Genomic DNA, 20,410 nt, shown 5'->3' on the forward strand with positions numbered 1-20,410 from the left:
GGCAAAGAGATTGGTCCCTCTGAGCCAGCGCAGCCCCCGGTTCCAACCCCTCCCTTACAGGCCCTCCGTGCCCCATTTGGCCTCCTTCACTTGCACTTGCATTCTGGAGGATGTGCCCTGAGCAGAGGACGTGAGCCCGTAGTCCTTGGGAAAGGATGCCGCGATCCTTTCCCCACCACCAACATACAGTCTTAATAAGTGGATGTTACACTTTTTGTTCTGTGCCAGGTGGTGTGCTGGGCCCTGCATGCATGCGGTTTACCATCTTATGGTTAAGAGCCTGGGTTCTGTGATCAGACTGTCGGAATTCAAATCCAAATTTCCCCTTTTTATCTGGTGATCTTGAGCTAATGACTTAACCTCTTTGTCTCACTCATTTACGAGACCGGGATGCCATTTATTGGTACCTAACTCGTAGGGTCATAGTGCGTTTCAGCATGATTACGCATATAAGGTCTTAGTACAGTGCCTGGCGCAGAGTATATGCTCATTAAGTTTGCAGTTATGGTAACTATCACTGTTTTTACTGAAAAACATGATCTGTGAATTCCTAAGTAAAACCCAATCCTCTGGCCCTTTTTAATTCACTCAGATGGAGTTGTCTTTTGTGGCCTTGGAAACTGGGTCTCCCTAGACATAACTCCTACCTCACTCTCTGCTCAGTAGGATTCCGGGAAGTATTTCGCACCAGGGACAAAGAAGGCTAGGGAAGGGGACTGACATTTGGCAGTCAGGTGACTGAGGCCTTGAACATTTTCATTTAGGCCATAAAGTAAATGTTTCATTTTAAGGGTTGTGGGTAGTAAGACCAAAATAGCTCAGACTTTGTATACAGAGATGTGGATATTGACATAGTTATCTATACAGGTGTATTATATAACAGGGTGTCCCTCTTTAAAAGAGAGGTTGCCATTGAAAAATCATCAGCAAAGAATATATTAAGAAACTGGTAATAATGGCCGCCTCTGGGGATAGAAACTGAAAGACTGAGGATAGACGCATAAGATGACTTACTTTCCACTCTGTTGTTTGTTTGTTTTTTAATTTGTTGGCTGCATTGGGTCTTCATTGTTGCATGTCGGCTTTCTCTGATTGTGGTAAGCAGGGGCTACTCTTTGTTGCAGTGTGTGGGCTTCTCATTGTGGTGGCTTCTCTTGTTGAGGAGCACAGGCTCTACACATGCTGGCTTCAGTAGTTGTGGCACTTGGGCTCAGTAGTTGTGGCACACAGGCTTAACTGCTCCGCGGCATGTGGGATCTTCCTGGATCAGGGATTGAGCCTGTGTCCCCTGCATTGGCGGCAGATTCTTAACCACTGCACCACCAGGGAAGTCCTTCACTCTGTTCTGTTGTACCTTTCTAGTGTTGTACCTTTAGAAGGTATTGCCTTTTTTTTTTATCAGTATCTGATGGTAAAGAAATCAGGCCACAACTATTGAGCCCATGTGCTGCAACTACTGAAGCCCATGAGCCTAGAGCCCATGCTCTGCAATAAGAGAAGTCACCATAATGAGGAGCCTGCACACCACAATGAAGAGTAGCCCCCACTCACTGCAACTAGAGAAAGCCTGTGTGCAGCAATGAAGACCCAACACAGCCAATAAATAAATTAATTAATTAATTAAAAAAAATAAAAACAAAATAAACTGACATTTAAATTAGATCACATTCCCTTAGCAGGCTGTTCAGAATGTTTCTGGACTGATGGATAATGTAACTGTCAAGCATTTATTCAATAAATAACACTGTTTATTGCTTACCTACTGTGTCCTGGCTCCAGTACCAGGGGCAGGGTATTGAGTGGTAAACAGAATTTCCATGTCCCCTTCTTTTATGGAATTAATGTAGTCACAGCACTATCCAACAGAAATATAATACAAGCCACATATGTAATTTAAAATTTTCTAGTATCCACGTTTTTAAATGAACTTAATTTTAATAATCTATTTTAATGAATTCAACAAAACTACATTTCAACATGTAATCAATATAAAATTATGAATGAGATATTTTACGCTCTTCATACTAAGTTTTCAAAATCTAGTGTATGTTTTAAGAGCGCGTCTCAAGTTTCAAGTTCCCAGTAGCCACATGTGACGAGGGGAGACTGTATTCAGATTGAGAAGCACAGTCTGGAAGAGACAGTAAACAAATGGACAATTATAATTGGTACTGAGAATCAAGGAAGAGACAGCTGCAGGGATGCAGAAGGAAGAGGAGGCCTATGTGAGCGGTGACGAAGCTGACACCTGCAGGATGAGCAGAGCAGGGGGAAGAGTGTTCCAGGCAGGGCCAGCTCAGGGAGCCCTCTGGAAGGAAGGAGCCTGGCCCCGCCGAGGGCTGTCAGCGGGAGACCAGCCACATCATCTCCAGGAGCTCTGAGCTGAGGCCAGGCCCCAGAGGGTGCCCTTGGCCTCCTGTCCTTCCTGGAGCTGCCCACTCAGCTCCTCCACTCACTGTCCAAGGAACTTTCAGTGAATACCTCTTGAGGCTTAAACTGGCCCAGAATCATTTTCTGTTGCCTCTGAACCTGGCCCCAAACCCAAGGCCTATTTTTTTTCTTGATATTTATTTACTTATTTTTGGCTGCGTCGGGTCTTAGTTGCGGCACGCAGGATCTTTTCGTTGTGGCACTCAGGCTTCTCGCTAGTTGTGGCACATGGGCTTAGCTGCCCCGGGGCATGTGGGATCTTAGTTCCCTGACTAGAGATCAAACCCCCATCTCCTGCATTGGGAGGTGGATTCTTAACCACTGGGCCACCAGGACAGTCCCCTAAGGCCTATTTAAAGGTGGATAATCTACACTCAGAGAAGTCAGAGAGAGCCTAGTGTGGAAGGCCCCATTCTCACTGCCTCCTTAGGAAGCTTGTTGGCACAGAGCTCACACTTTGTATGCACTCTGTACACAGCCTTGGACCTGTGCTTCCAAACGTCTCCATTTCCTGGAGGAGGTATTGCCTCCAGGGGAAACCAGGAGTTAGAAGACTCATGCTGCTGCGGCTCTCTGTCTGCACCGCTGCCAGAGAATGAGCCATCACATACCACCTGAAGCTGACATTAGAAATAAAATAAACCAGACTCCCCAGATAGACTCCACCAGCCTCCCAGGTGCTCAAGACAAGCGTTTTGTTCAGCCCTCTGTAAAACAGTGCTCAGGGTAGGTACAAATTTGCAGGTTTATCGATAAATCCATTGGTCCAGCAGAAATAGTCCTGGACCATCCAAGACTCAAGTTGTAGTCCTCGCTCTGCCTGTCATTAGCAGCATTGCCTTAGGCACGCCGCCTCCTCCTTTTGGTCTCAGTTTCCCAATCTACAAAATGGAGATTAAACCCTGGGCCATGCCTGTCTGCTCTAATGCATCTTATGAAGCATCCAGGAAGTTGGAAGACTCAACTGTTAGCCGTGCTGCCAGAACATGTGGAAGGAGCCGGTCAGGACTGATGGAGCCTCCAGTCTTCACCAGTTCTTCTCACACCTCACTCTAGTCCCTTGGGGGAATTGTCCCAAGCCCGCTGTCCCAAGAGCTGAGCCCCAGGGGCCCAGGCCCTTGTGGCATTGTGTGCCACCGCTCATCCTGACACTCCCTGGCCCCCTTCCCTGGATGTGCTTAAACCACCATTTAGCCTATAGAGTTAATTATTTTGCTAATTATTTCTCCCCCTGTGGAATGTAAGCTCCAGAAGGACGGGTAAATTTTCGTTTGTTTTATTCACTGCTGTAACCTCAATGCTTAGCACAGTACCTGGCAGGTAAGGTAGGTGCTTTACAAATATTGTGGTTGGGCTTCCTAGGTGGCTCAGTGGTTAAGAATCCGCCTGTCAATGCAGGGGACATGGGTTCGATCCCTGCTCGAGGAAGATCCCACATGCCATGGAGCAACTAAGCTCGTGCGCCACAACTATTGAGCCTGCGCTTTAGAGCCCGTGAGCCACAACTATCGAGCCCATGTGCTGCAAGCCCACGATCCTAGAGCCCGTGCTCTGCAGCAAGAGAAGCCACGGCAATGAGGAGCCGGCGCACCACAATGGAGAGTAGCCCCCACTCACCGCAACTAAAAGAAAGCCCACGCACAGCAAAAAAGACCCAGCACAGCCAATAAATAAAAAAATAAATAAATAAAATAATCAATAGTCTAAGAGACCTTTAAAAAAATAAAAGTAAAAAAATAAAAAAAAATATTGTAGTTTTTGGGGAATTTTTTTGGCCCTGCCACGTGGCTTGTGGGATCTTAATTCCCCAGCCAGGGATAGAACCTGTGCCCCCAGTAGTAGAAGTTTGGAGTCCTAACCACTGGACTGCCGGGGAATTCCCTAAAAATATTGTTGGACTAAGTGGAGTGGATTCGATCTGCAATTCCTTCTCAGCAGTTAGAGTCCGGGAGTGAGGGCCTTGGAGCCCAGCAGGTGTGAACTGGAATCCCGGCTCTGTCACTTTCCAGCTTCCTTGCAGCTGCCCCTCATCCTGAGCCCCCAGTCCCATTAAGCGTCTCCTTCTTGCTGCAGGATCTATTCATAGACTGCAGGAGCCTGACTGCTGCTTGTCCTTGCACCACGTCCCAAAGGCTCAATTCCACCTTTGCCCAGAGAGGCCCCTTTGCAGTGCTAAAACCAAGGGCGAGGGGCCCTGACCCACCGCCTCCTCCCCTCCTCCCGTTTCTGCCTGCAGGCCTGGGCCCCAACCCTGGCCCCAAACATAAGAGCTGGAGCCAAATGCTTCTAGCATATACCACCGTGGGTGATTTATTTAAGGGTCTCCAAATAATCACTTAAGTGTCACCATGGCAACCTGAAGAGTTGCCATGGAGATCGGAGCAGGAAACGTCCCCATGGAGACCCCTGGGAGACTCTCTAGGAAATCATTACCAGGTGGATGGGGCTTGGGAAGGGGGAGCTGGACAAATAAGGGAGCCCCACAGTTCTGTGTGCTGACAGGAGAAGGGGGGTGAAGGGCCAGAGTGGGAAAGACCAGCTTTAAAAGGCAGGCAAGTTAATGATCTCCACCAACTCTAAGGGACCCGTGTGATAAATAACTTCTATTGTATGCACAGAATATATCTGAAGGAAAAGACAGGAAACTAGTAAAATGGTGGCCCCCAAGAAGGGGGTGGGGGAGAGAGATTTTTCACTGCATGTTCTTTTGTATACTATTTGAATTTCTTTTAATGTAGGAATGTAGATATTAAATATTCCAAAATTAAATGTTATTTACAGAGCATTCACTATGTTAAATATTTTATATCCTCAGAACAACTTCATAAGTAGGTATTATCCCTGTTACACAGATGGGGAAATTGTGGTTCAGAAAGTGCCCCACGGGCTTCCTAGGTGGAGCAGTGGTTGAGAATCCGCCTGCCAATGCAGGGGACACGGGTTCTATCCCTGCTCCAGGAAGATCCCACATGCCGCAGATCAACTAAGCCCGTGCGCCACAACTATTGAGCCTGCACTTTAGAGCCCGTGAACCACAGCTATTGAGCCCATGTACTACAACTACTGAAGCCCACATGCCTAGAGCCCGTGCTCCGCAACAAGAGAAGCCACGGCAATGAGAAGCCCGCGCACCACAATGAAGAGTAGTCCCCACTCACCTCAACCAGAAAGAAAGCCCATGCACAGCAAAAAAGACCCAACACAGCCAATAAAATAAATAAATACAAAAATTAAAAAAAAAGAAAGTGGCCCACGGTCACAGATCAGTGGGAATCAACCCCAGGGCTTGCCAGCACCCCTAAGCAAGTCTGGATTCTGCAATCTGCCACTGACACACTGAGCACCTTTAGGTAACTATCACCCCTCTGGACCTCACTTTCCTCACCTATAAAATAGGCTGGCACTTTGGACTGGATGAAGGCAAACGTGCTGCTACCTCCAGCATCCTGTGACCATGGCTCTTTAGAAGGATTTCTCAGGACTTCCCTGGTGGCACAGTGGTTAAGAATCCGCCTGCCAATGCAGGGGACACAGGTTCAATCCCTGGGCCAGGAAGATCCCACATGCCGTGGAGCTACTAAGCCTGTGCGCCACAACTACTGAAGCCCGAGCGCTTAGAACTTGTGCTCCACAACAGAAGCCATTGCAATGAGAAGCCCGTGCACTGCAATGAAGAATAGCCCCTGCTCGCCGCAACTAGAGAAAGCTGGTGTGCAGCAACAAAGACACAGCGCAGTCAAAAAAATTTTTTAAAAGAAGAATTTCTGAGCATTCTTATCACAGCCCATCCCTTCCTTTTCCTCTCCCTCTCCACTCTCTAATCCCACCCACAGCAGTGACTCTTCAGGGTTCTAAAGGAAAGGCCTGAAGAACACAGAATGTCAAGCTAGAAGGACTTGGGTTTTGTTTTTGTTTTAATTTATTTACTTTTAGTTTTGGCCACGCTGCATAGCATGTGGGATCTTATTTCCCTGACCAGGGATCAAACCCATGCCCCCCTACAGTGTAGGCATGGTATCTTAACCACTGGAGCTCCAGGGAAATCCCCAGAAAGACTTTTTTTCTGTAGTTGGAGTGCAAGTTTTCCCCTCCCTTCCCTTTTTTTTTAATATTTATTTATTTATTTTTATTTTTTTATTATTATTTTGGGGGGCTGCTTTGGGTCTTTGTTGCTGCACACGGGCTTTCTCTAGTTGTGGCGAGCGGGGGCTACTCTTCATTGTGGTGCATGGACTTCTTATTGTGGTGGTTTCTCTTGTTTCCAAGCATGGGCTCTAGGCTCAAGGGCTTCAGTAGTTGTGGCGCACGGGCTTAGTTGCTCCGCAGTATATGGAATCTTCCCGGACCAGGATCAAACCCATGTCCCCTGCATTGGCAAGTGGATTCTTAACCACTGCGCCACCAAGGGAGTCCCCCCAGAAAGACTTTTGAAGAGCCTCTAGATCCTGTCTTAGCAAAGGAGGAGGGTGTGGCCCAAGAGAGGGAAGGTGAGCCAGCCACCAGGGAAATGCAAACTCAAACTGTGAGATCCCTCCGCACACCCATTAAGATGGCTACAATCAAAAAGACGGATGGTAACAAGTGTTTGTGGAGCTGAGAGACTGGAACCTTCATATACTGCTGGTGGGGAAACTGCAAACCTCATACACAGCTGTAAAATGGTTCAGCTGTGTCTTTTTTTTTTTTTATAAATTTATTTATTTATTTTATTTATTTATTGGCTGAGCTGGGTCTTCATTGCTGCACACGGGCTTTCTCTAGTTGCTGAGAGCGGGGGCTACTCTGCATTGTGGTGCGCAGGCTCCTCATTGTAGTGGCTTCTCTTGTTGTGGAGCATGGGCCCTAGGCGCATGGGCTTCAATAGTTGCGGCACATGGGCTCAGTAGTTGCGGCTCATGGGCTCCAGAGCACAGACTCAATAGTTGTGACGCATGGGCTCAGTTGCTCTGTGGCATGTGGAATCTTCCCAGGGCAGGGCTCGAACCCATGTCCCCTGAATTGGCAGGCGGATTCTTTACCACTGCGCCACCTAGGAAGTCCGGTTCAGCTGTGTCTTAGCTTGAGCTGCTACAACAAAAACCCACAGACTTTGTGGCTTAAGCAACAGACATTCATTTCTCACAGTTCTGGACACTGGGAAGTCCTAGATCAAGGTGCTAGCATATTCAGGAGGATCGTCATGCTGACTTGCAGACAGCCACCTTCTTGCTGCGACCCCACATGGTGGAGAGAGGAAGTTCTGGTGTCTATTCCTCTCAAAAGAACAGTAATCCCATCATGGGGCCTTCATCTAAACCTAATTGCATCCCAAAGGTCCCACTTCTAATACCATCACATTGGGGGTTTAAGGCTTCAACATATGAATTGTAGGGGGCAGGCACACATTCAGTCCATAACAAGCCACTTTGGAAAACTGTCTGGTAGTTGCTCAAAAGATTAAACGTAGGTTCACCACATGATCCAGCAATTCCACTCTCAGGTATGTCCCCAAGAGAATTCAAAATTTTTTTTAAATAATTAATTTATTTATTTACTGGTTGCACTGGGTCTTCGTTGCTGCACACGGGCTTTCTCTAGTTGCAGCAAGTGGGGGCTACTCTTCATTGTGGTGCACAGGCTCCTCATTGCTGTGGCGTCTCTTGTTGTGGAGTACGGGCTCTAGGTGTGTGGGCTTCAGTAGTTGCAGCACATGGGCTCAATGGTTATGGCGTATGGGCTTAGTTGCTCCATATTATGTGGGATCTTCCTGGATCAGAGATCAAACCCGTGTCCCCTGCATTGGCAGGCGGATTCTTAACCACTGCACCACCTAGGAAGTCCCTCAAAAATATTTTAACACAAAAACTTGTACATGAATGTTCATGGCAGCATCACCTGTAATAGACAAAAAGTGGAAAGAACCCAGATGTCCATCGGTGGATGAACAGATAAAATGTGATATACTCATACAGTGGAGTATTATTTGCCCACAAAAAGGAATGAAGTACTGACACATGCTATATGTGGATGATCCTCAAACACATTACACTACATGAAAGAAGCCTCTCACAAAGGACTGCACACGACCACATATTAAATGATTTTATTTATATGAAATATCCAGAATAGGGAAATCTATAAAGACAGAAGGTAAATCAGTGGTAGCCTAGGACTGGAGGGATAGGAAAGTTGGATGCTGACTGCTAATGGGTATGAGGTTTCTTTTGGGGGTGATGAAAATGTTCTAAAATTGATTGCGGTGTAGATGCATTACTCTAAATATTCCAAAAGCCACTAAATTCTATACTTTAAATGGGTAAATTGTACGGTGTGTGAATGACATCTCAATAAAGCTGATTTTAAAAGGAGGGTGAGATGACTTCCCTGGCAGTCCAGTGGTTAGAACTCAGCGCTTTCACTGCCGTGGCCCTAGGTTCAGTCCCTGGTCAGAGAACTAAGATCCCGAAAGCTGCATGGCACGGCCAAATAATAATAAATGAATAAATAGGGTGAGAGGGAAATTACTACCCCAAAGTCACACAGCCTTAGTGGCCACTCTAGGACCTGCCTCCCAGCCAGCCTCCTCTCACTCCTTCTGCTCTATATGAGAGGGACCAGTAGGGCTTCTAAGGCTGCTTCCAAAATGAGCAGCTCCAAACTACCAGGGGTTTCATATTGTGCTCTTCTCCCCCTGCACCCGCCCCCAGACACAGCAGCATTTTTTTTTTAATTGAAATATAATTGACTTACAATGTATTCGTTTCAGGTGTACAACCTAATGATTTGATATTTTTGTACATTATGAAGTGACCACAATAAGTCTAATTACCATTTGTTGTTATCAGAGTAACAGTATTTAATAAACTGGACAGCCTCAAGATTTCACTTGGAGAAAGAGTCCCGTTGCCAAAAGGAAAGAAAAGTAAAAGTTTCAAAGCCATCGACCAGAGAAGGTATTAAGGAAGGAAGGCAAAGTGATTAAGAACCTGGGCATCGGCCTTGTAGGAAGCATCTCTTCTTATTCTGATGCTTTGACATCTTGGGGCCTTGCTGACCCTGGAGAGACGGTGCCTCCCAGGACTAGCCAATTCCGACAGATAGTAAAGGGCTCTCCAGTGAGTATACCTTCTATACGCAAACCAGTTAATTCAGAGCCCATACTCCAACCATCCTCTTTACCAAGTCCTTACAAAGCTCTCACACTCTAGCTGGCTATTTCCCTGCCCCAATCATCCCAAGACCAGGTATCAGACAACTAGGGGCAGCCCTATGTCCCAGAGCCTACTGAAATTATTCAAACTAGTCAGTCCTATGCCTGCACACTTGTCTCACCTGTGCTTCCTGCAGAAACCACAATAAAGGCTCTTGCACATGTTCCCCTCAATTCCTGCCTCCTGACTGACCTCGGTGCTTCCTGGCATGACCCTGCATGGTGTGCCCCCTCCTCTTGGGAACTGTGAGTAATATACTATCTTTCCTTCTTCTTTTAAAATTGAGGTTTAACTAACATATAACATTATATTAGTTTCAGGTGTACAACAGTGATTCAATATTTGTATACAGTCTGCCCTCATATCCAAGGGTTCAGCATCCATGGATTTAACCAATCATGAATCAAAAATATTCACAAGGGATTCCCCTGGTGGCGCAGTGGCTAAGAATCCACCTGCCAATGCAGGGGACATGGGTTTGATCCCTGGTCCGGGAAGATCCCACATGCCGAGGAACAACTCAGCCCGTGCACCACAACTACTGAGCCTGGGCTCTAGAGCCTGCGAGCCACAACTATTGAGCCTGTGTGCCACAACTACTGAAACCAGCGCGCCTAGAGCCCGTGCTCTGCAACAGCAGAAGCCACCGCACTGAGAAGCCTGTGCGCTGCAACAAAGAGTAGCCCCTGCTCACCACAACTAGAGAAAGCCCACATACAGCAACAAAGACCCAACGCAGCCAATAAATAAATTTATATAAGAAATATTCACAAAAGAAATTCCAGAAAGGTCCAAAAGGCAGAACTTGAATTTGCTGTACCAGCAATTACTTACATAGCATTTACATTGTATTTACAACAATTTGTGTGGCATTTACATTGTATTAGGTATTATAAGTAACCTAGTGTGATTTAAAGTATACCGGAGGATGTGTATAGGTTATATGCAAATACTATGCCATTTTATAAAAGGCATTTGAGCATCCTCAGGGGTCCTGGAACCCATCCCTGGGAAATACTGAGGGATGACTATACAAAATGACCACCACAGTAAGTCTAGTTAACATCTGTCACCATACATAGTTACCAAAAAATTTTTTTCTTGCAATGAGGACTTTTAAGATGTACTCTCTTAACAAGTTTTTTTTTTGGCCTCACCGCGCAGTTTGTGGGATCTTAATTCCCTGACCAGGGATTGAACCTGGGGCTCCAGCAGCGGAAGTGTACTATCTTTTCAATGACAATCACCTCCTGATCTGCTGGCCTCATCGTACCTAAACAAGGTCTATATTTTAAAGCAGGCCTCATCAGAATGAGCTTGCCTCTAAGCTTGCCTCTGTTCCCTATGACCTCAGACAAACTCCTTCTCCACGCTTCACTATCCCCATCCGTAAACGCAGGTTACCCAGTTACCAGCGGTGCCTGCCTCAGGGCCCTCAGATATAATTGTGTTGTATATGTAATTGGCTGTGGCTCGCACAAGGCGGCCACGTGGAAAGCCCAAGTGGACACTCCCATCCAGACCCTGCTCTGCTTACCAAGCTATGGATCTTCCAGGAAGAATGAGAATCTAGTCCTAATTCATAAAAAGGCCCAAATGGGTCAGCAGTGGTCCTCGTCCACCTCGTGGGGCTGCCGTCAGGACTAAAACAGGGAAGAGCTGTGGAGCATCTAGCACTTAGTACAGCGCCTAGCACTTCATAAATAGTGTCACTGTGGTCTCTGGAAGGCAGGAAGGGGCTCCTAGGTACTGTGACAACATTAAGGAAGGCTTCCATTCTTTTTTCTTTTAGAGATGGGAGGCTGTAGGTGTACCTCAAGTTGATTTTATTTATTTAACTCTCAAAGGAAGATGACCTGAGTTGACACCCAGGCTATGAATGAACAGATATTTGTATGATCACATTCATAGCAGCTTTATTCACAATAGCCAAAAGACAGAAGGATTCCAAGTGCCCATTGATGGATAAAGATGTGGTGTATCTATACAGTGGAACATTACTCATCCATAAAAAGAATGAGATCTTGCCATTTGCAACAACATGGATGGACCTAGAGGGTATCATGCTAAGTGAAACAAGTCAAAGAAAGACAAATGCTGTATGATTTCACTTATATGTGGAATCTAAAAACAGGGACTTCCTTGGTGCCTGGGTGGTCCAGCGCTTGACTCAGCATTCCCAATGCAGGGAGCCTGGGTTCGATCCCTGGTCAGGGAACTAGGTTCTGCACGCCACAACTAAGAGCCCTCTTGCCGCAACTAAAAGATCCCGTGTGCTGCAACTAAAAGATCCCGTGTGCCGCAACTAAGACCCAGTGTAGCCAAATAAATAAATAAATATTTTTTAAAAATAACAATAAAAACAGAAACCAATGAACAAATGTAACAAAACAGAAATGGAGTCATAGATACAGAGATCAAACAGGTGGTTGCCGGAAGAGAGGAGTTCAGGGGAGGAAAGAAATAGGTGAAGGAAATGAAGAGGTACAAACTTCCAGTTACAAAATACATGAGTCATGGGTATGAAGCCTACAGTGTAGGGAATATAACCAATAACAATGTTATAACTCTGTATAGTGACAGAGGATAACTAGACCTCATGGTGATCGTTCTGAAATATACAGAAGTGCAGAATCACTATGTTGTGGACCAGTGGACCAGGAACTAACACAGTGTTGTTAGCTCCATTGTACTTCAAAATCAAACAAACTCAGAGAGAAAAAGATCAGACTTGTGGTTATCAGAGGCAGAGGGTAGGCGGAAAGGGAACTGGATGAAGGTGGTCAAAAGATACAAACTTCCAGTTATAAGATAAATAGGTACTAGCAATGTAGTGTACTACATGATAAATATAATTAACGCTGCTGTATGTTATATATGAAAGTTGCTGAGTCAATCCTGAGAGTTCTCGTCAGAACAATAAACAAGGAAAAATATTTCTATTGCTTTAATTTTGTGTCTATCTGAGATGATGGACGTTTATTAAACTTATGGAGGAAATCATTTCATCATGTGTGTAAGTCAAATCATTATTCTGTACACCTTAAACTTATACAAGGCTGTATGCCAATTAAATCAATAAAACTGGAAGAAAAAAAGAGAGAAAAACAAAGGAAGGAAATTCTGACACATGCTACCACAGGGGTGTACATTGAGAATATTATGCTAAGTGAAATAGGCCAGTTGCAATAAGACAAATACTGTATGATTTCCACTTATAGGATGTACCTAGAGCAGTCAAATTCATAGAGACAGAAAGTAGAATAATGGTTGTCAGGGCTTGAGGGGAGGGGGAAATAGGGAATTATTGTCCAATGGATGCAGAGTTTCAGTTTTGTAAGATGAAAGAGTGAATGTATGAAATGCCCCTGAACTGTACTCTTAAAAACAGTTAAAATGGTAAATATATGTTATGTATATTTTATCACACTTTTTTTAAAGGCACAGCCAAGTCATACTTCCCAACAAATCCATGCACGTGGTAGTAATTACTGTTCCACATTTTGTCCTATAGCAAAACTGCTCAAGGCAGTGGGAAGTGATCTTTAAAGTGTTATCCCACTGGTGAGGTCATGACACTTGTTTAGACTCCCTTGGGACTGGCAGGCTGAGCAGTCTGTGATGTGGGTGGGACGCTTTGTTCCCCTGCCCACACCAGCTATTACACTTTAATTACACACACACACACACACACACACACACACACACACACCTGTATGTAGGTACATTTGCTAATAGGACAGGAGAAAATTATATCTATTTTAATTCAGATTTTTTTGTCTTCTCCTGAGGCTCAACTTTTTGTTGACCATTTGTTTGCACTTTTCACAAGTTGCCTGTCCTTAATGACAGGAGACTAACCAGGAGAGCAGGTGGGACCACTTTGTTTCCTGGTCCCATTGGGATTTCAAACTTCATTGCCCTGATTTTGATAACTTGCTTTGCCTTTGGCATCAGGTTTGTTTATCTATTTTTAATATTAGCTTTATTATTATGCATAAACACACAAGCTTCCAGGGTTTCTCTTTTTTCATTAACTTATCTCTTTTTCTTCCACTATCACATTTTTTTTTTTTTTTTTTTTTTTTGGCCTGCCTCGAGGCATGTGGGATCTTAGTTCCCCGACCAGGGATCAAACCCTTGCCCCCTGCATTGGAAGTACAGAGCCTCAACAATTGGACAACCAGAGAAGTCCCTGGCATCAGGTTTATTAATCAGAGTTCCTGGTAATAAGAAATAGAAACCAAATCCTGCTAATGACGTGGAAAAGTTTTGTTTTGTTTTGTTTTTGGAAACATATCAGGCAGCTCACAGAATCATCACGAAGGCTGGAAACGCACAATGAGAAAATGGGCAAAACCCAAGGGCGAATGGCAGCAGAGAACCAGTTGGGTCTGGTTAGGGCCTGAGGCACCATGCCAGTGGGTCTGGTGCTGCCTTAGTGCCTGCTGCCAAAATAAGGCTCTCCATTCTCCCTTTGCAGGAGCATGCAGTTGGTCATGAAAGCCACCAGGGTCCAGGGGACAGAGATAGTGAGGGTCTGTAATTCCTGTCCTGGGGAATAGAATGCAAGGGGAGGTCTTCATTCAATGGAGGAAGGGGGGACTTAGACGTTGGGCTGTCCAAAAGGTGATGCCCACCAAGTACTTGACAGGGTACAAAGCATCTTTATGTCTATAAAAATAATGATCAATGGTCACCATTTTCTTGAGCTTTGCCAGCTAGGCAGCACCCTGCGGAACCTATCAAATACTATGTCTGTTAACTCTTAACAATGATCCTCTAAGATTGGTATCACTCTCGCTGTTTTGAAGATGAGAAAACCAAGTTCCAGGAAAAAACAAAAACAGAAAACAGAGAAAATGGAGTGGAGGAAATGATGAAAGAAATGCTTGAAGAAAATTTTCCGAAACTGAAGGACATGCACTTCCAGATTAAAAGGGCCCATTGAACACCTGACATAATGGATGAAAATAGACGACCCGTATCAAGACAAATCATTATAATTCAGAACACGGAAGACAAAGAGATCTCACCAAAGGGAGAGGGATCAGATCAGGAATTAAAATGGCTTGAATGTCTCAACAGAAGCACCGGAAGTGAGAAGACACTTAAGCAATGCTTTCAAAATTCTGCAGGAATGTTACCCACAACTTGGGACTTCCCTGCTGATCCATTGGTTGAGACTCGGTGCTTCTACTGCAGGGGCACGTGTTCAATCCCTGGTCAGGGAACTAGGATTCCGCATGCTATGTGGCACGGCCAAAAGAAAAAAAAGAAAATTACCCACAACTTAAAATTTTATATCCAACCAAACTATCAGTCAAGTTTGAAAGTTAAAAAAAAACAAAAAAAAACTGATTTCTGTCATTTAAATGATCTTTGATCAAAAATCTTTTTTTCATGTACTTAAGAGGCTACTGGAGGATGTGTTTCACCAAAATAAATTCGTAAACCAAGAAAAAGACTGACAAGAGGAATCTGACTCAGGAGAGAGGTGTAAAGAATCCCCCAGGATGTTGGTGAAGAGAGATTGCTATATAAAAACAATACAACAGGCTTAGAGGGCACCCAGCCTAAATCCAAACAGGTCAGGAAGCTCCAGGAGACATGGCTTCGAGAAAATGAAATTGGTAGAACATCATCTAAAGGTATTGAGGGGAGATTTCAACAACTGGAAGAGTTTGGCATTGAGTACAAAGAAAACTAAGTGAATGGGGGGGGGGATGATTATTAACTCCAGGGAAAATAAAAGCTTATGCATGAAAAGACAAGTAATCATAGTCCATCCCATAGCTTACAGAGTAAACTCATGCGGATACTGTCTACCCAGAGGTAATGTAAACACCAACTGTTGCTCTACCCACATTATTATATGGTTATTATCGGGAGGATGGGGGCCAGGAAGGTGAGTGGGTTGTTGGAGTGGGGATGACAATAATTAATAGTGCCTAAAACTGAAAAATCGTGAAGCAGCAATAAAACAATATTCTATAGGAATTTATGGCGAATGCCAGGAGAATGAGCCATAATAATCGAAGGGGGGGAGCTCTGATAAGGGAGAGCTATTTCATAAGTTTTGCACCACTATTTGACTCTTTGAGCTATGTGAATGAATAACTTTAATAAAAATTAAAACTGTGCCCTGATTTCTATCTTAGGATGTACAAGCTGAGGCCGGCAAACACAGGAAGCAAGGCTAAAGAGATACAAAGAATCCAGGATCCTAAAAGAAAACTGTAGTTGTAGACAGGGAAGGAAAGAATACACACAGGTAAAAGGAACAGCTGTACTTCCAGAAACAGGTAGGCCCTGGCTAATATTGTGACCTCTGTAGGCTCATCCAGGAAACTGGCACACAGAAGAATGCCTTTGAAGCTGACCTTTCAGGAGGTGGCCCTGTTCTCCAGGGCAGGTAGCATGGGATGGAGATCCCTGGAACACAAAGCAGCCATGACTCCCCTACCCTCTTCTCTGCTCCTCTCCATCCTCTGCTCCTCCCTCCACCAGCCCCTGCTCAGGAATCCTGCCTGGAGGTGATGACTTTGTGCTCAGACTTGCAGAGAGCAAACTGGCTGAGGGGATTAGGATGCTCCTCAGAGCCAGCAGACAAACCTGGCTTTGCTTTTGCAGCCCACTCCCACCCCCCACATCCTCTATCCCCAGTCATGGTCATGTTTGCAGTATCTAGGCAGACAGCTCAGCCGACCCACCTGTGCAGCTTCCCCAGACATTCCACACCCAGACAGTGGTGCCGGGAGTGAAGCTGCAGAGAAAGGGAAGGTATTAGGGGAGAATTAAGGTGAGGAAGTGACTCAGCCCAGCATAAGCCTGAAGGCATCCGGAGGAGCTCGCACAAGGCAGTGAGGCTGCTTGTTTCAGCTTTCAAGTTGGCCCGGGAGTGCTGCTGAAATGTGACTCTCTCTGCCCCACTGAGCATGGAGGGTGGAGGGGAAAGTTGGCTGGGCTCCTGTTCCCTTCCTCCACCCCCAGAGCATCTCTGGTGGGCCGGCAGGGGAGGGTGGGGGCTGGGGTGGGGATGGGCTTGGGGGTCCTTGGATTTTGCTTGCTGGTGAGTTTCTTTCTCCCAGATTTGTTTGCTTTATGCAGAGTGGAGCCAGGTTGCAGAGGTGACCCTATGGAGGGGCTGTATCACCCCTACCCTCAAGGAGTTGCCCACCAAGGCGACCAAGGGTAGGCCTTTGGGGCCTGGTAGGCAGGAACCATCCTCTTGGGGCTCAGAGGAAAGCGACTGTTCTGTAGAGAGTGTACATGTCTCGAAGTCAATTCAAATTCAGGTTCTTGACCTTCGTCAAGACACCAGCGTACTGGAGACTATTTCTTCATCAAACAAACCCCGAGAACCAAAACTACCCCATCAGTTTGTGCGGAAGTCAGTCATTCATCCACTCCACAAACACTCTTATATGCCAGAGTCCGGACTCATTTAGCAAGAATTTAAGAAACAAACCACCTCATACCCATTAGAATGGCTACTATTAAAAAAAAATGTCAACTGTATAATTGACCCTTGAACAACGTGGGTTGCACAAGTCCACTTATATGCAAAAATTTTCAACAGTAAGTACTACAGTTACTGCACGGTCCATGGCTGGTTGAATCCACCCATGCGGAGGAACCTGGGATATGGAGGTCCAACTATAAATTATACGAGGATTAACCCTGTGTTGCTAAAGAGTCATTCTACTTCAAATAAAAATTATAAAACGAAAAACCCAGAGCCAGCGTTGGCAAGGATGTGGAAATATGGGAATCCTCGTTCACTATTGGTGGGAATGGAAAATGATGCGGCCACGGAGGAAAACAGTACCGGGTTCCTCAAAACATTACACACAGAATTACCATATGATCCAGCAATTCTGCTTCTGGGTATATGCCCAAAAGAACTGAAAGCAGGACCTCAAAGATATTTGTATGCCCATGTTCATAGCAACATTATCCATAACAACCAAGAGGTGGAAACAAACCCAGTGTCTGTTAGTAGCTGACTGGATAAACAAAATGTGGTAAACACATACAGCAGAATATTATCCAGCCTTATAAAGGAAGGCAATCCTGTCACAGGCTACCCCATGGATGAACCATGAAGACATTATGCTAAGTGAAATAAGTCAATTACAAAGGGACAAATAGCGTATGATTCCACTTATACGATGTAGTGTACCTGGAGTAGTCAAATTCACAGAGACAGAAAGTAGAATGGTGGTAGCCAGGGGCTGAGGGAAGGGAGGATTGGGAAGCTATTCTTTAATGAGTGCAGAGTCTCAGTTTTGCAAGATGAAAAGAGTTCTGGAGATTGATTGCACACCAGTGTGAATATACTTAACACTACTGAACTGTATACTTTAAAATGACTAGGATGATCATTTTTATGTTATGAATATTTTAAGCACAATTAAAATAATAACTTTAACTTTTTTTAAGAAAAGAGATACCATTCCTCCACCAACGTACCCAGATCTAGGTGGGCAGAGAGACAGAAGCACAGCCACACAACGTAACACCTGGCACATAAGAGGCGCCCAGTGACGATTTGTTGAATACTTAGTAGAAAGTGCTGTAAATAAGAAAGAACGTTAACTTGCAGTTAAATTGATATATTTACCTTATTTACCTAGGCTGGATGTGCGGGATTCTAGGCCATCCCATCTAGGTTTCAATGCACTGTTTATGTATCAAAGGAAACTTAAGTACCAGTTTATTAGGGGAGGTCTGGAAGAAAAACCCTAGCCTTAAAAAACCAGGAGAGGACCCAGAGAGGAGAATAGCAAAATTATAACTAGAGAAAAAAAATGTACTTTAAAGCTGACCATATGGGCACTACAGTTTCCTAGGTAAACAGATAGTGTAACTTGCAATGTTTAAGAATGTAGCCTTGTTGGGGCTTCCCTGGTGGCACAGTGGCTAAGAATCTGCCTGCCAATGCAGGGGACACGGGTTCGATCCCTGGTCTGGGAAGATCCCACATGCCGCAGAGCAACTACTGAGCCTGCGCTCTAGAGCCTGCAAGCCACAACTACTGAGCCCACGTGCCACAGCTAATGAAGCCCGTGCGCCTAGAGCCCGTGCTCTGCAACAAGAGAAGCCACCACACTGAGAAGCCTGTGTACTGCAACAAGGAGTAGCCCCGCTCGCCACAACTAGAGAAAGCCCATGCCCAGCAACGAAGACCCAATGCAGCCACAAAAATAAAAATAAAAAAATAAAATAAAGGATGTTAAAAAAGAAAATAACATGGCCTTGTTAAATATGTATTTTATCTCCAATATTTTGTGTTGTGGGTTATGTCTGTGTGTGTATGTTTGTGTGGTGAGGGAATCAGGCAGATCTGCTTAGAAGTGCTCTTCTGAGCAAGGCCAATCTATGGTAGAGATTGTTCGTTGTCCTATAAATGCATTCTCTCTTCTTCCTTGATGATGGAATTCACAGCTTTTAGCTGAGCATATGGGCACCAAGAATAAAGGCTACGTTTCCTAGTATCAGTTAATTGTGTCCTTGAGATTAAGTCTGGCCACTGGGAAAAAAGAGGAGGTGGCTTGTGTGAATTTCTGGAAGTGTATTCAAAGAAAAGGGGGGAAACTTTCTTTCCTCCTTTTTGTTGTCTAGAATCTAGATGTAATGGCTGGAACTCAAGCAGCCTTCTGGGAGTTTAAGCACCTCAAGCCCTGTGCAGAAGAGAGTGAAACACAATGGAAGGAACCTACGCCGCGGAGCACACCACCAGCCTGGTTAGCTAAGGGTCTTCATTTATGTGGGTGAGGAATGGACTTCCATCTTGTTTAATCCACTGCGATTTGGGGGTTTCTGTCACTCACAGCAAAGCATAACCCTAAGTGTCACAGTAGCCAAGAAACCTCGGGTTTATTCCCTCCAGTAGTCTCTCTGAACCATTTTTTGCCTTCAGCTTCCCCCAAACTCTCAGCCTAATGAAGCCAAGGAAGTTCAATTGGTGTTACAGATCTGTGTTAAAGAGACTACCCTGGGCCACTGGGTGGAATGAGCTCCAGGTGGGAATGCCTAGACTCAGGTGCAACCACTTCAGAAAACAGGCATCACCTGGTAAAGTTAAAAACCGCATACCCTATGACTCAGCAGTTCTTCTTAAACATATTAAAGAGATTTGCGCACGCATGCCATAGTACTGCAGGAATTACACACAGCAGCCTTGTTACCATCACCAAAGACTGGACACAATCCTAACAACCATCAAGGCAAGAATGGCCAAGTAAATGGGGGAGGGGGGTATTTATACCGTAGAATGGCGCATGCAGCAGTGAGGAGTGAACTACCACTGCAAAGCTCCAAAAAATCATGTTGCGCAAAAGAAGCATGCCACAGAAGAAACTGTGCAGGTGCAGAAAACTCAAAGCCAGGTAACGCTAGACAATGTATTGCCTAGTGGTATATACATTCGTGGCTCAACTATAAAGAAAAGCGAGGAAACAGTTCCCATCAGATTCAGGACAGAGGCTGGATGAGGGAAGAGGGCGGGTCATGGGCTGCTGTGGAGGGGAACACGGGAGGCTTCTGGGCTTCTGGCAAGATTCTATTTCACAATTACTCTGGGCAGCTGGAGAAGGGGTGACAGAGGCGGCTGTTTGCTTTGGAATTATTAAAACTGCACACACGCGTGTTCTGCTGTCTTCTGAATGCGGGTGAGACAGGAAGCGAGGAAGAGTTAAGACTGTTTTGACAGTGCAGGGGAGAGAGGATGAATGCCTTTCCCCCTCTTCCTTCCCCGTCAGCAATAATGACTCATTCCACCACCA

General features: G+C 45.2%; 2 protein-coding genes across 6 annotated transcripts in view; one reads left to right on the forward strand and one right to left on the reverse strand.

Moving 5' to 3' along the window:
- POLR3A (RNA polymerase III subunit A) overlaps positions 1-16,594 on the forward strand; it is a 65,447-nt gene extending 48,853 nt beyond the window's left edge. The window contains exons 31-33 of one of the 2 annotated variants that reach the window (XR_009053843.1): positions 9,757-9,865; positions 15,035-15,271; positions 15,782-16,594. Coding sequence is in view for 1 of the 2 variants with exons in the window: in XM_057735932.1 (XP_057591915.1) it covers positions 9,757-9,865; positions 15,035-15,074 (149 nt within the window). In the remaining variant the exon portion in view is untranslated. Of the gene's footprint in view, positions 1-9,756; positions 9,866-15,034; positions 15,512-15,781 lie in introns of those variants that run through there. The other variant, XM_057735932.1, reaches the window with a different exon arrangement.
- LOC130853680 (actin nucleation-promoting factor WASL-like) overlaps positions 1-20,410 on the reverse strand; it is a 41,150-nt gene that overhangs the window by 9,282 nt on the left and 11,458 nt on the right. For 2 of the 4 annotated variants that reach the window (XR_009053846.1, XR_009053845.1), the window contains exons 4-5: positions 18,096-18,198; positions 14,500-14,869 (exon numbers count right to left, since the gene is read on the reverse strand). The exons of 1 other annotated variant lie outside the window; for it this stretch is intronic. The gene's annotated coding sequence lies outside the window, so the exon portion shown is untranslated. Of the gene's footprint in view, positions 1-14,499; positions 14,870-18,095; positions 18,199-20,410 lie in introns of those variants that run through there. One more of the 4 variants, XR_009053844.1, reaches the window with a different exon arrangement.

The sequence above is a fragment of the Hippopotamus amphibius genome, chromosome 5, assembly GCF_030028045.1.
Source record: "Hippopotamus amphibius kiboko isolate mHipAmp2 chromosome 5, mHipAmp2.hap2, whole genome shotgun sequence".
Lineage (NCBI taxonomy): Eukaryota > Metazoa > Chordata > Mammalia > Artiodactyla > Hippopotamidae > Hippopotamus > Hippopotamus amphibius.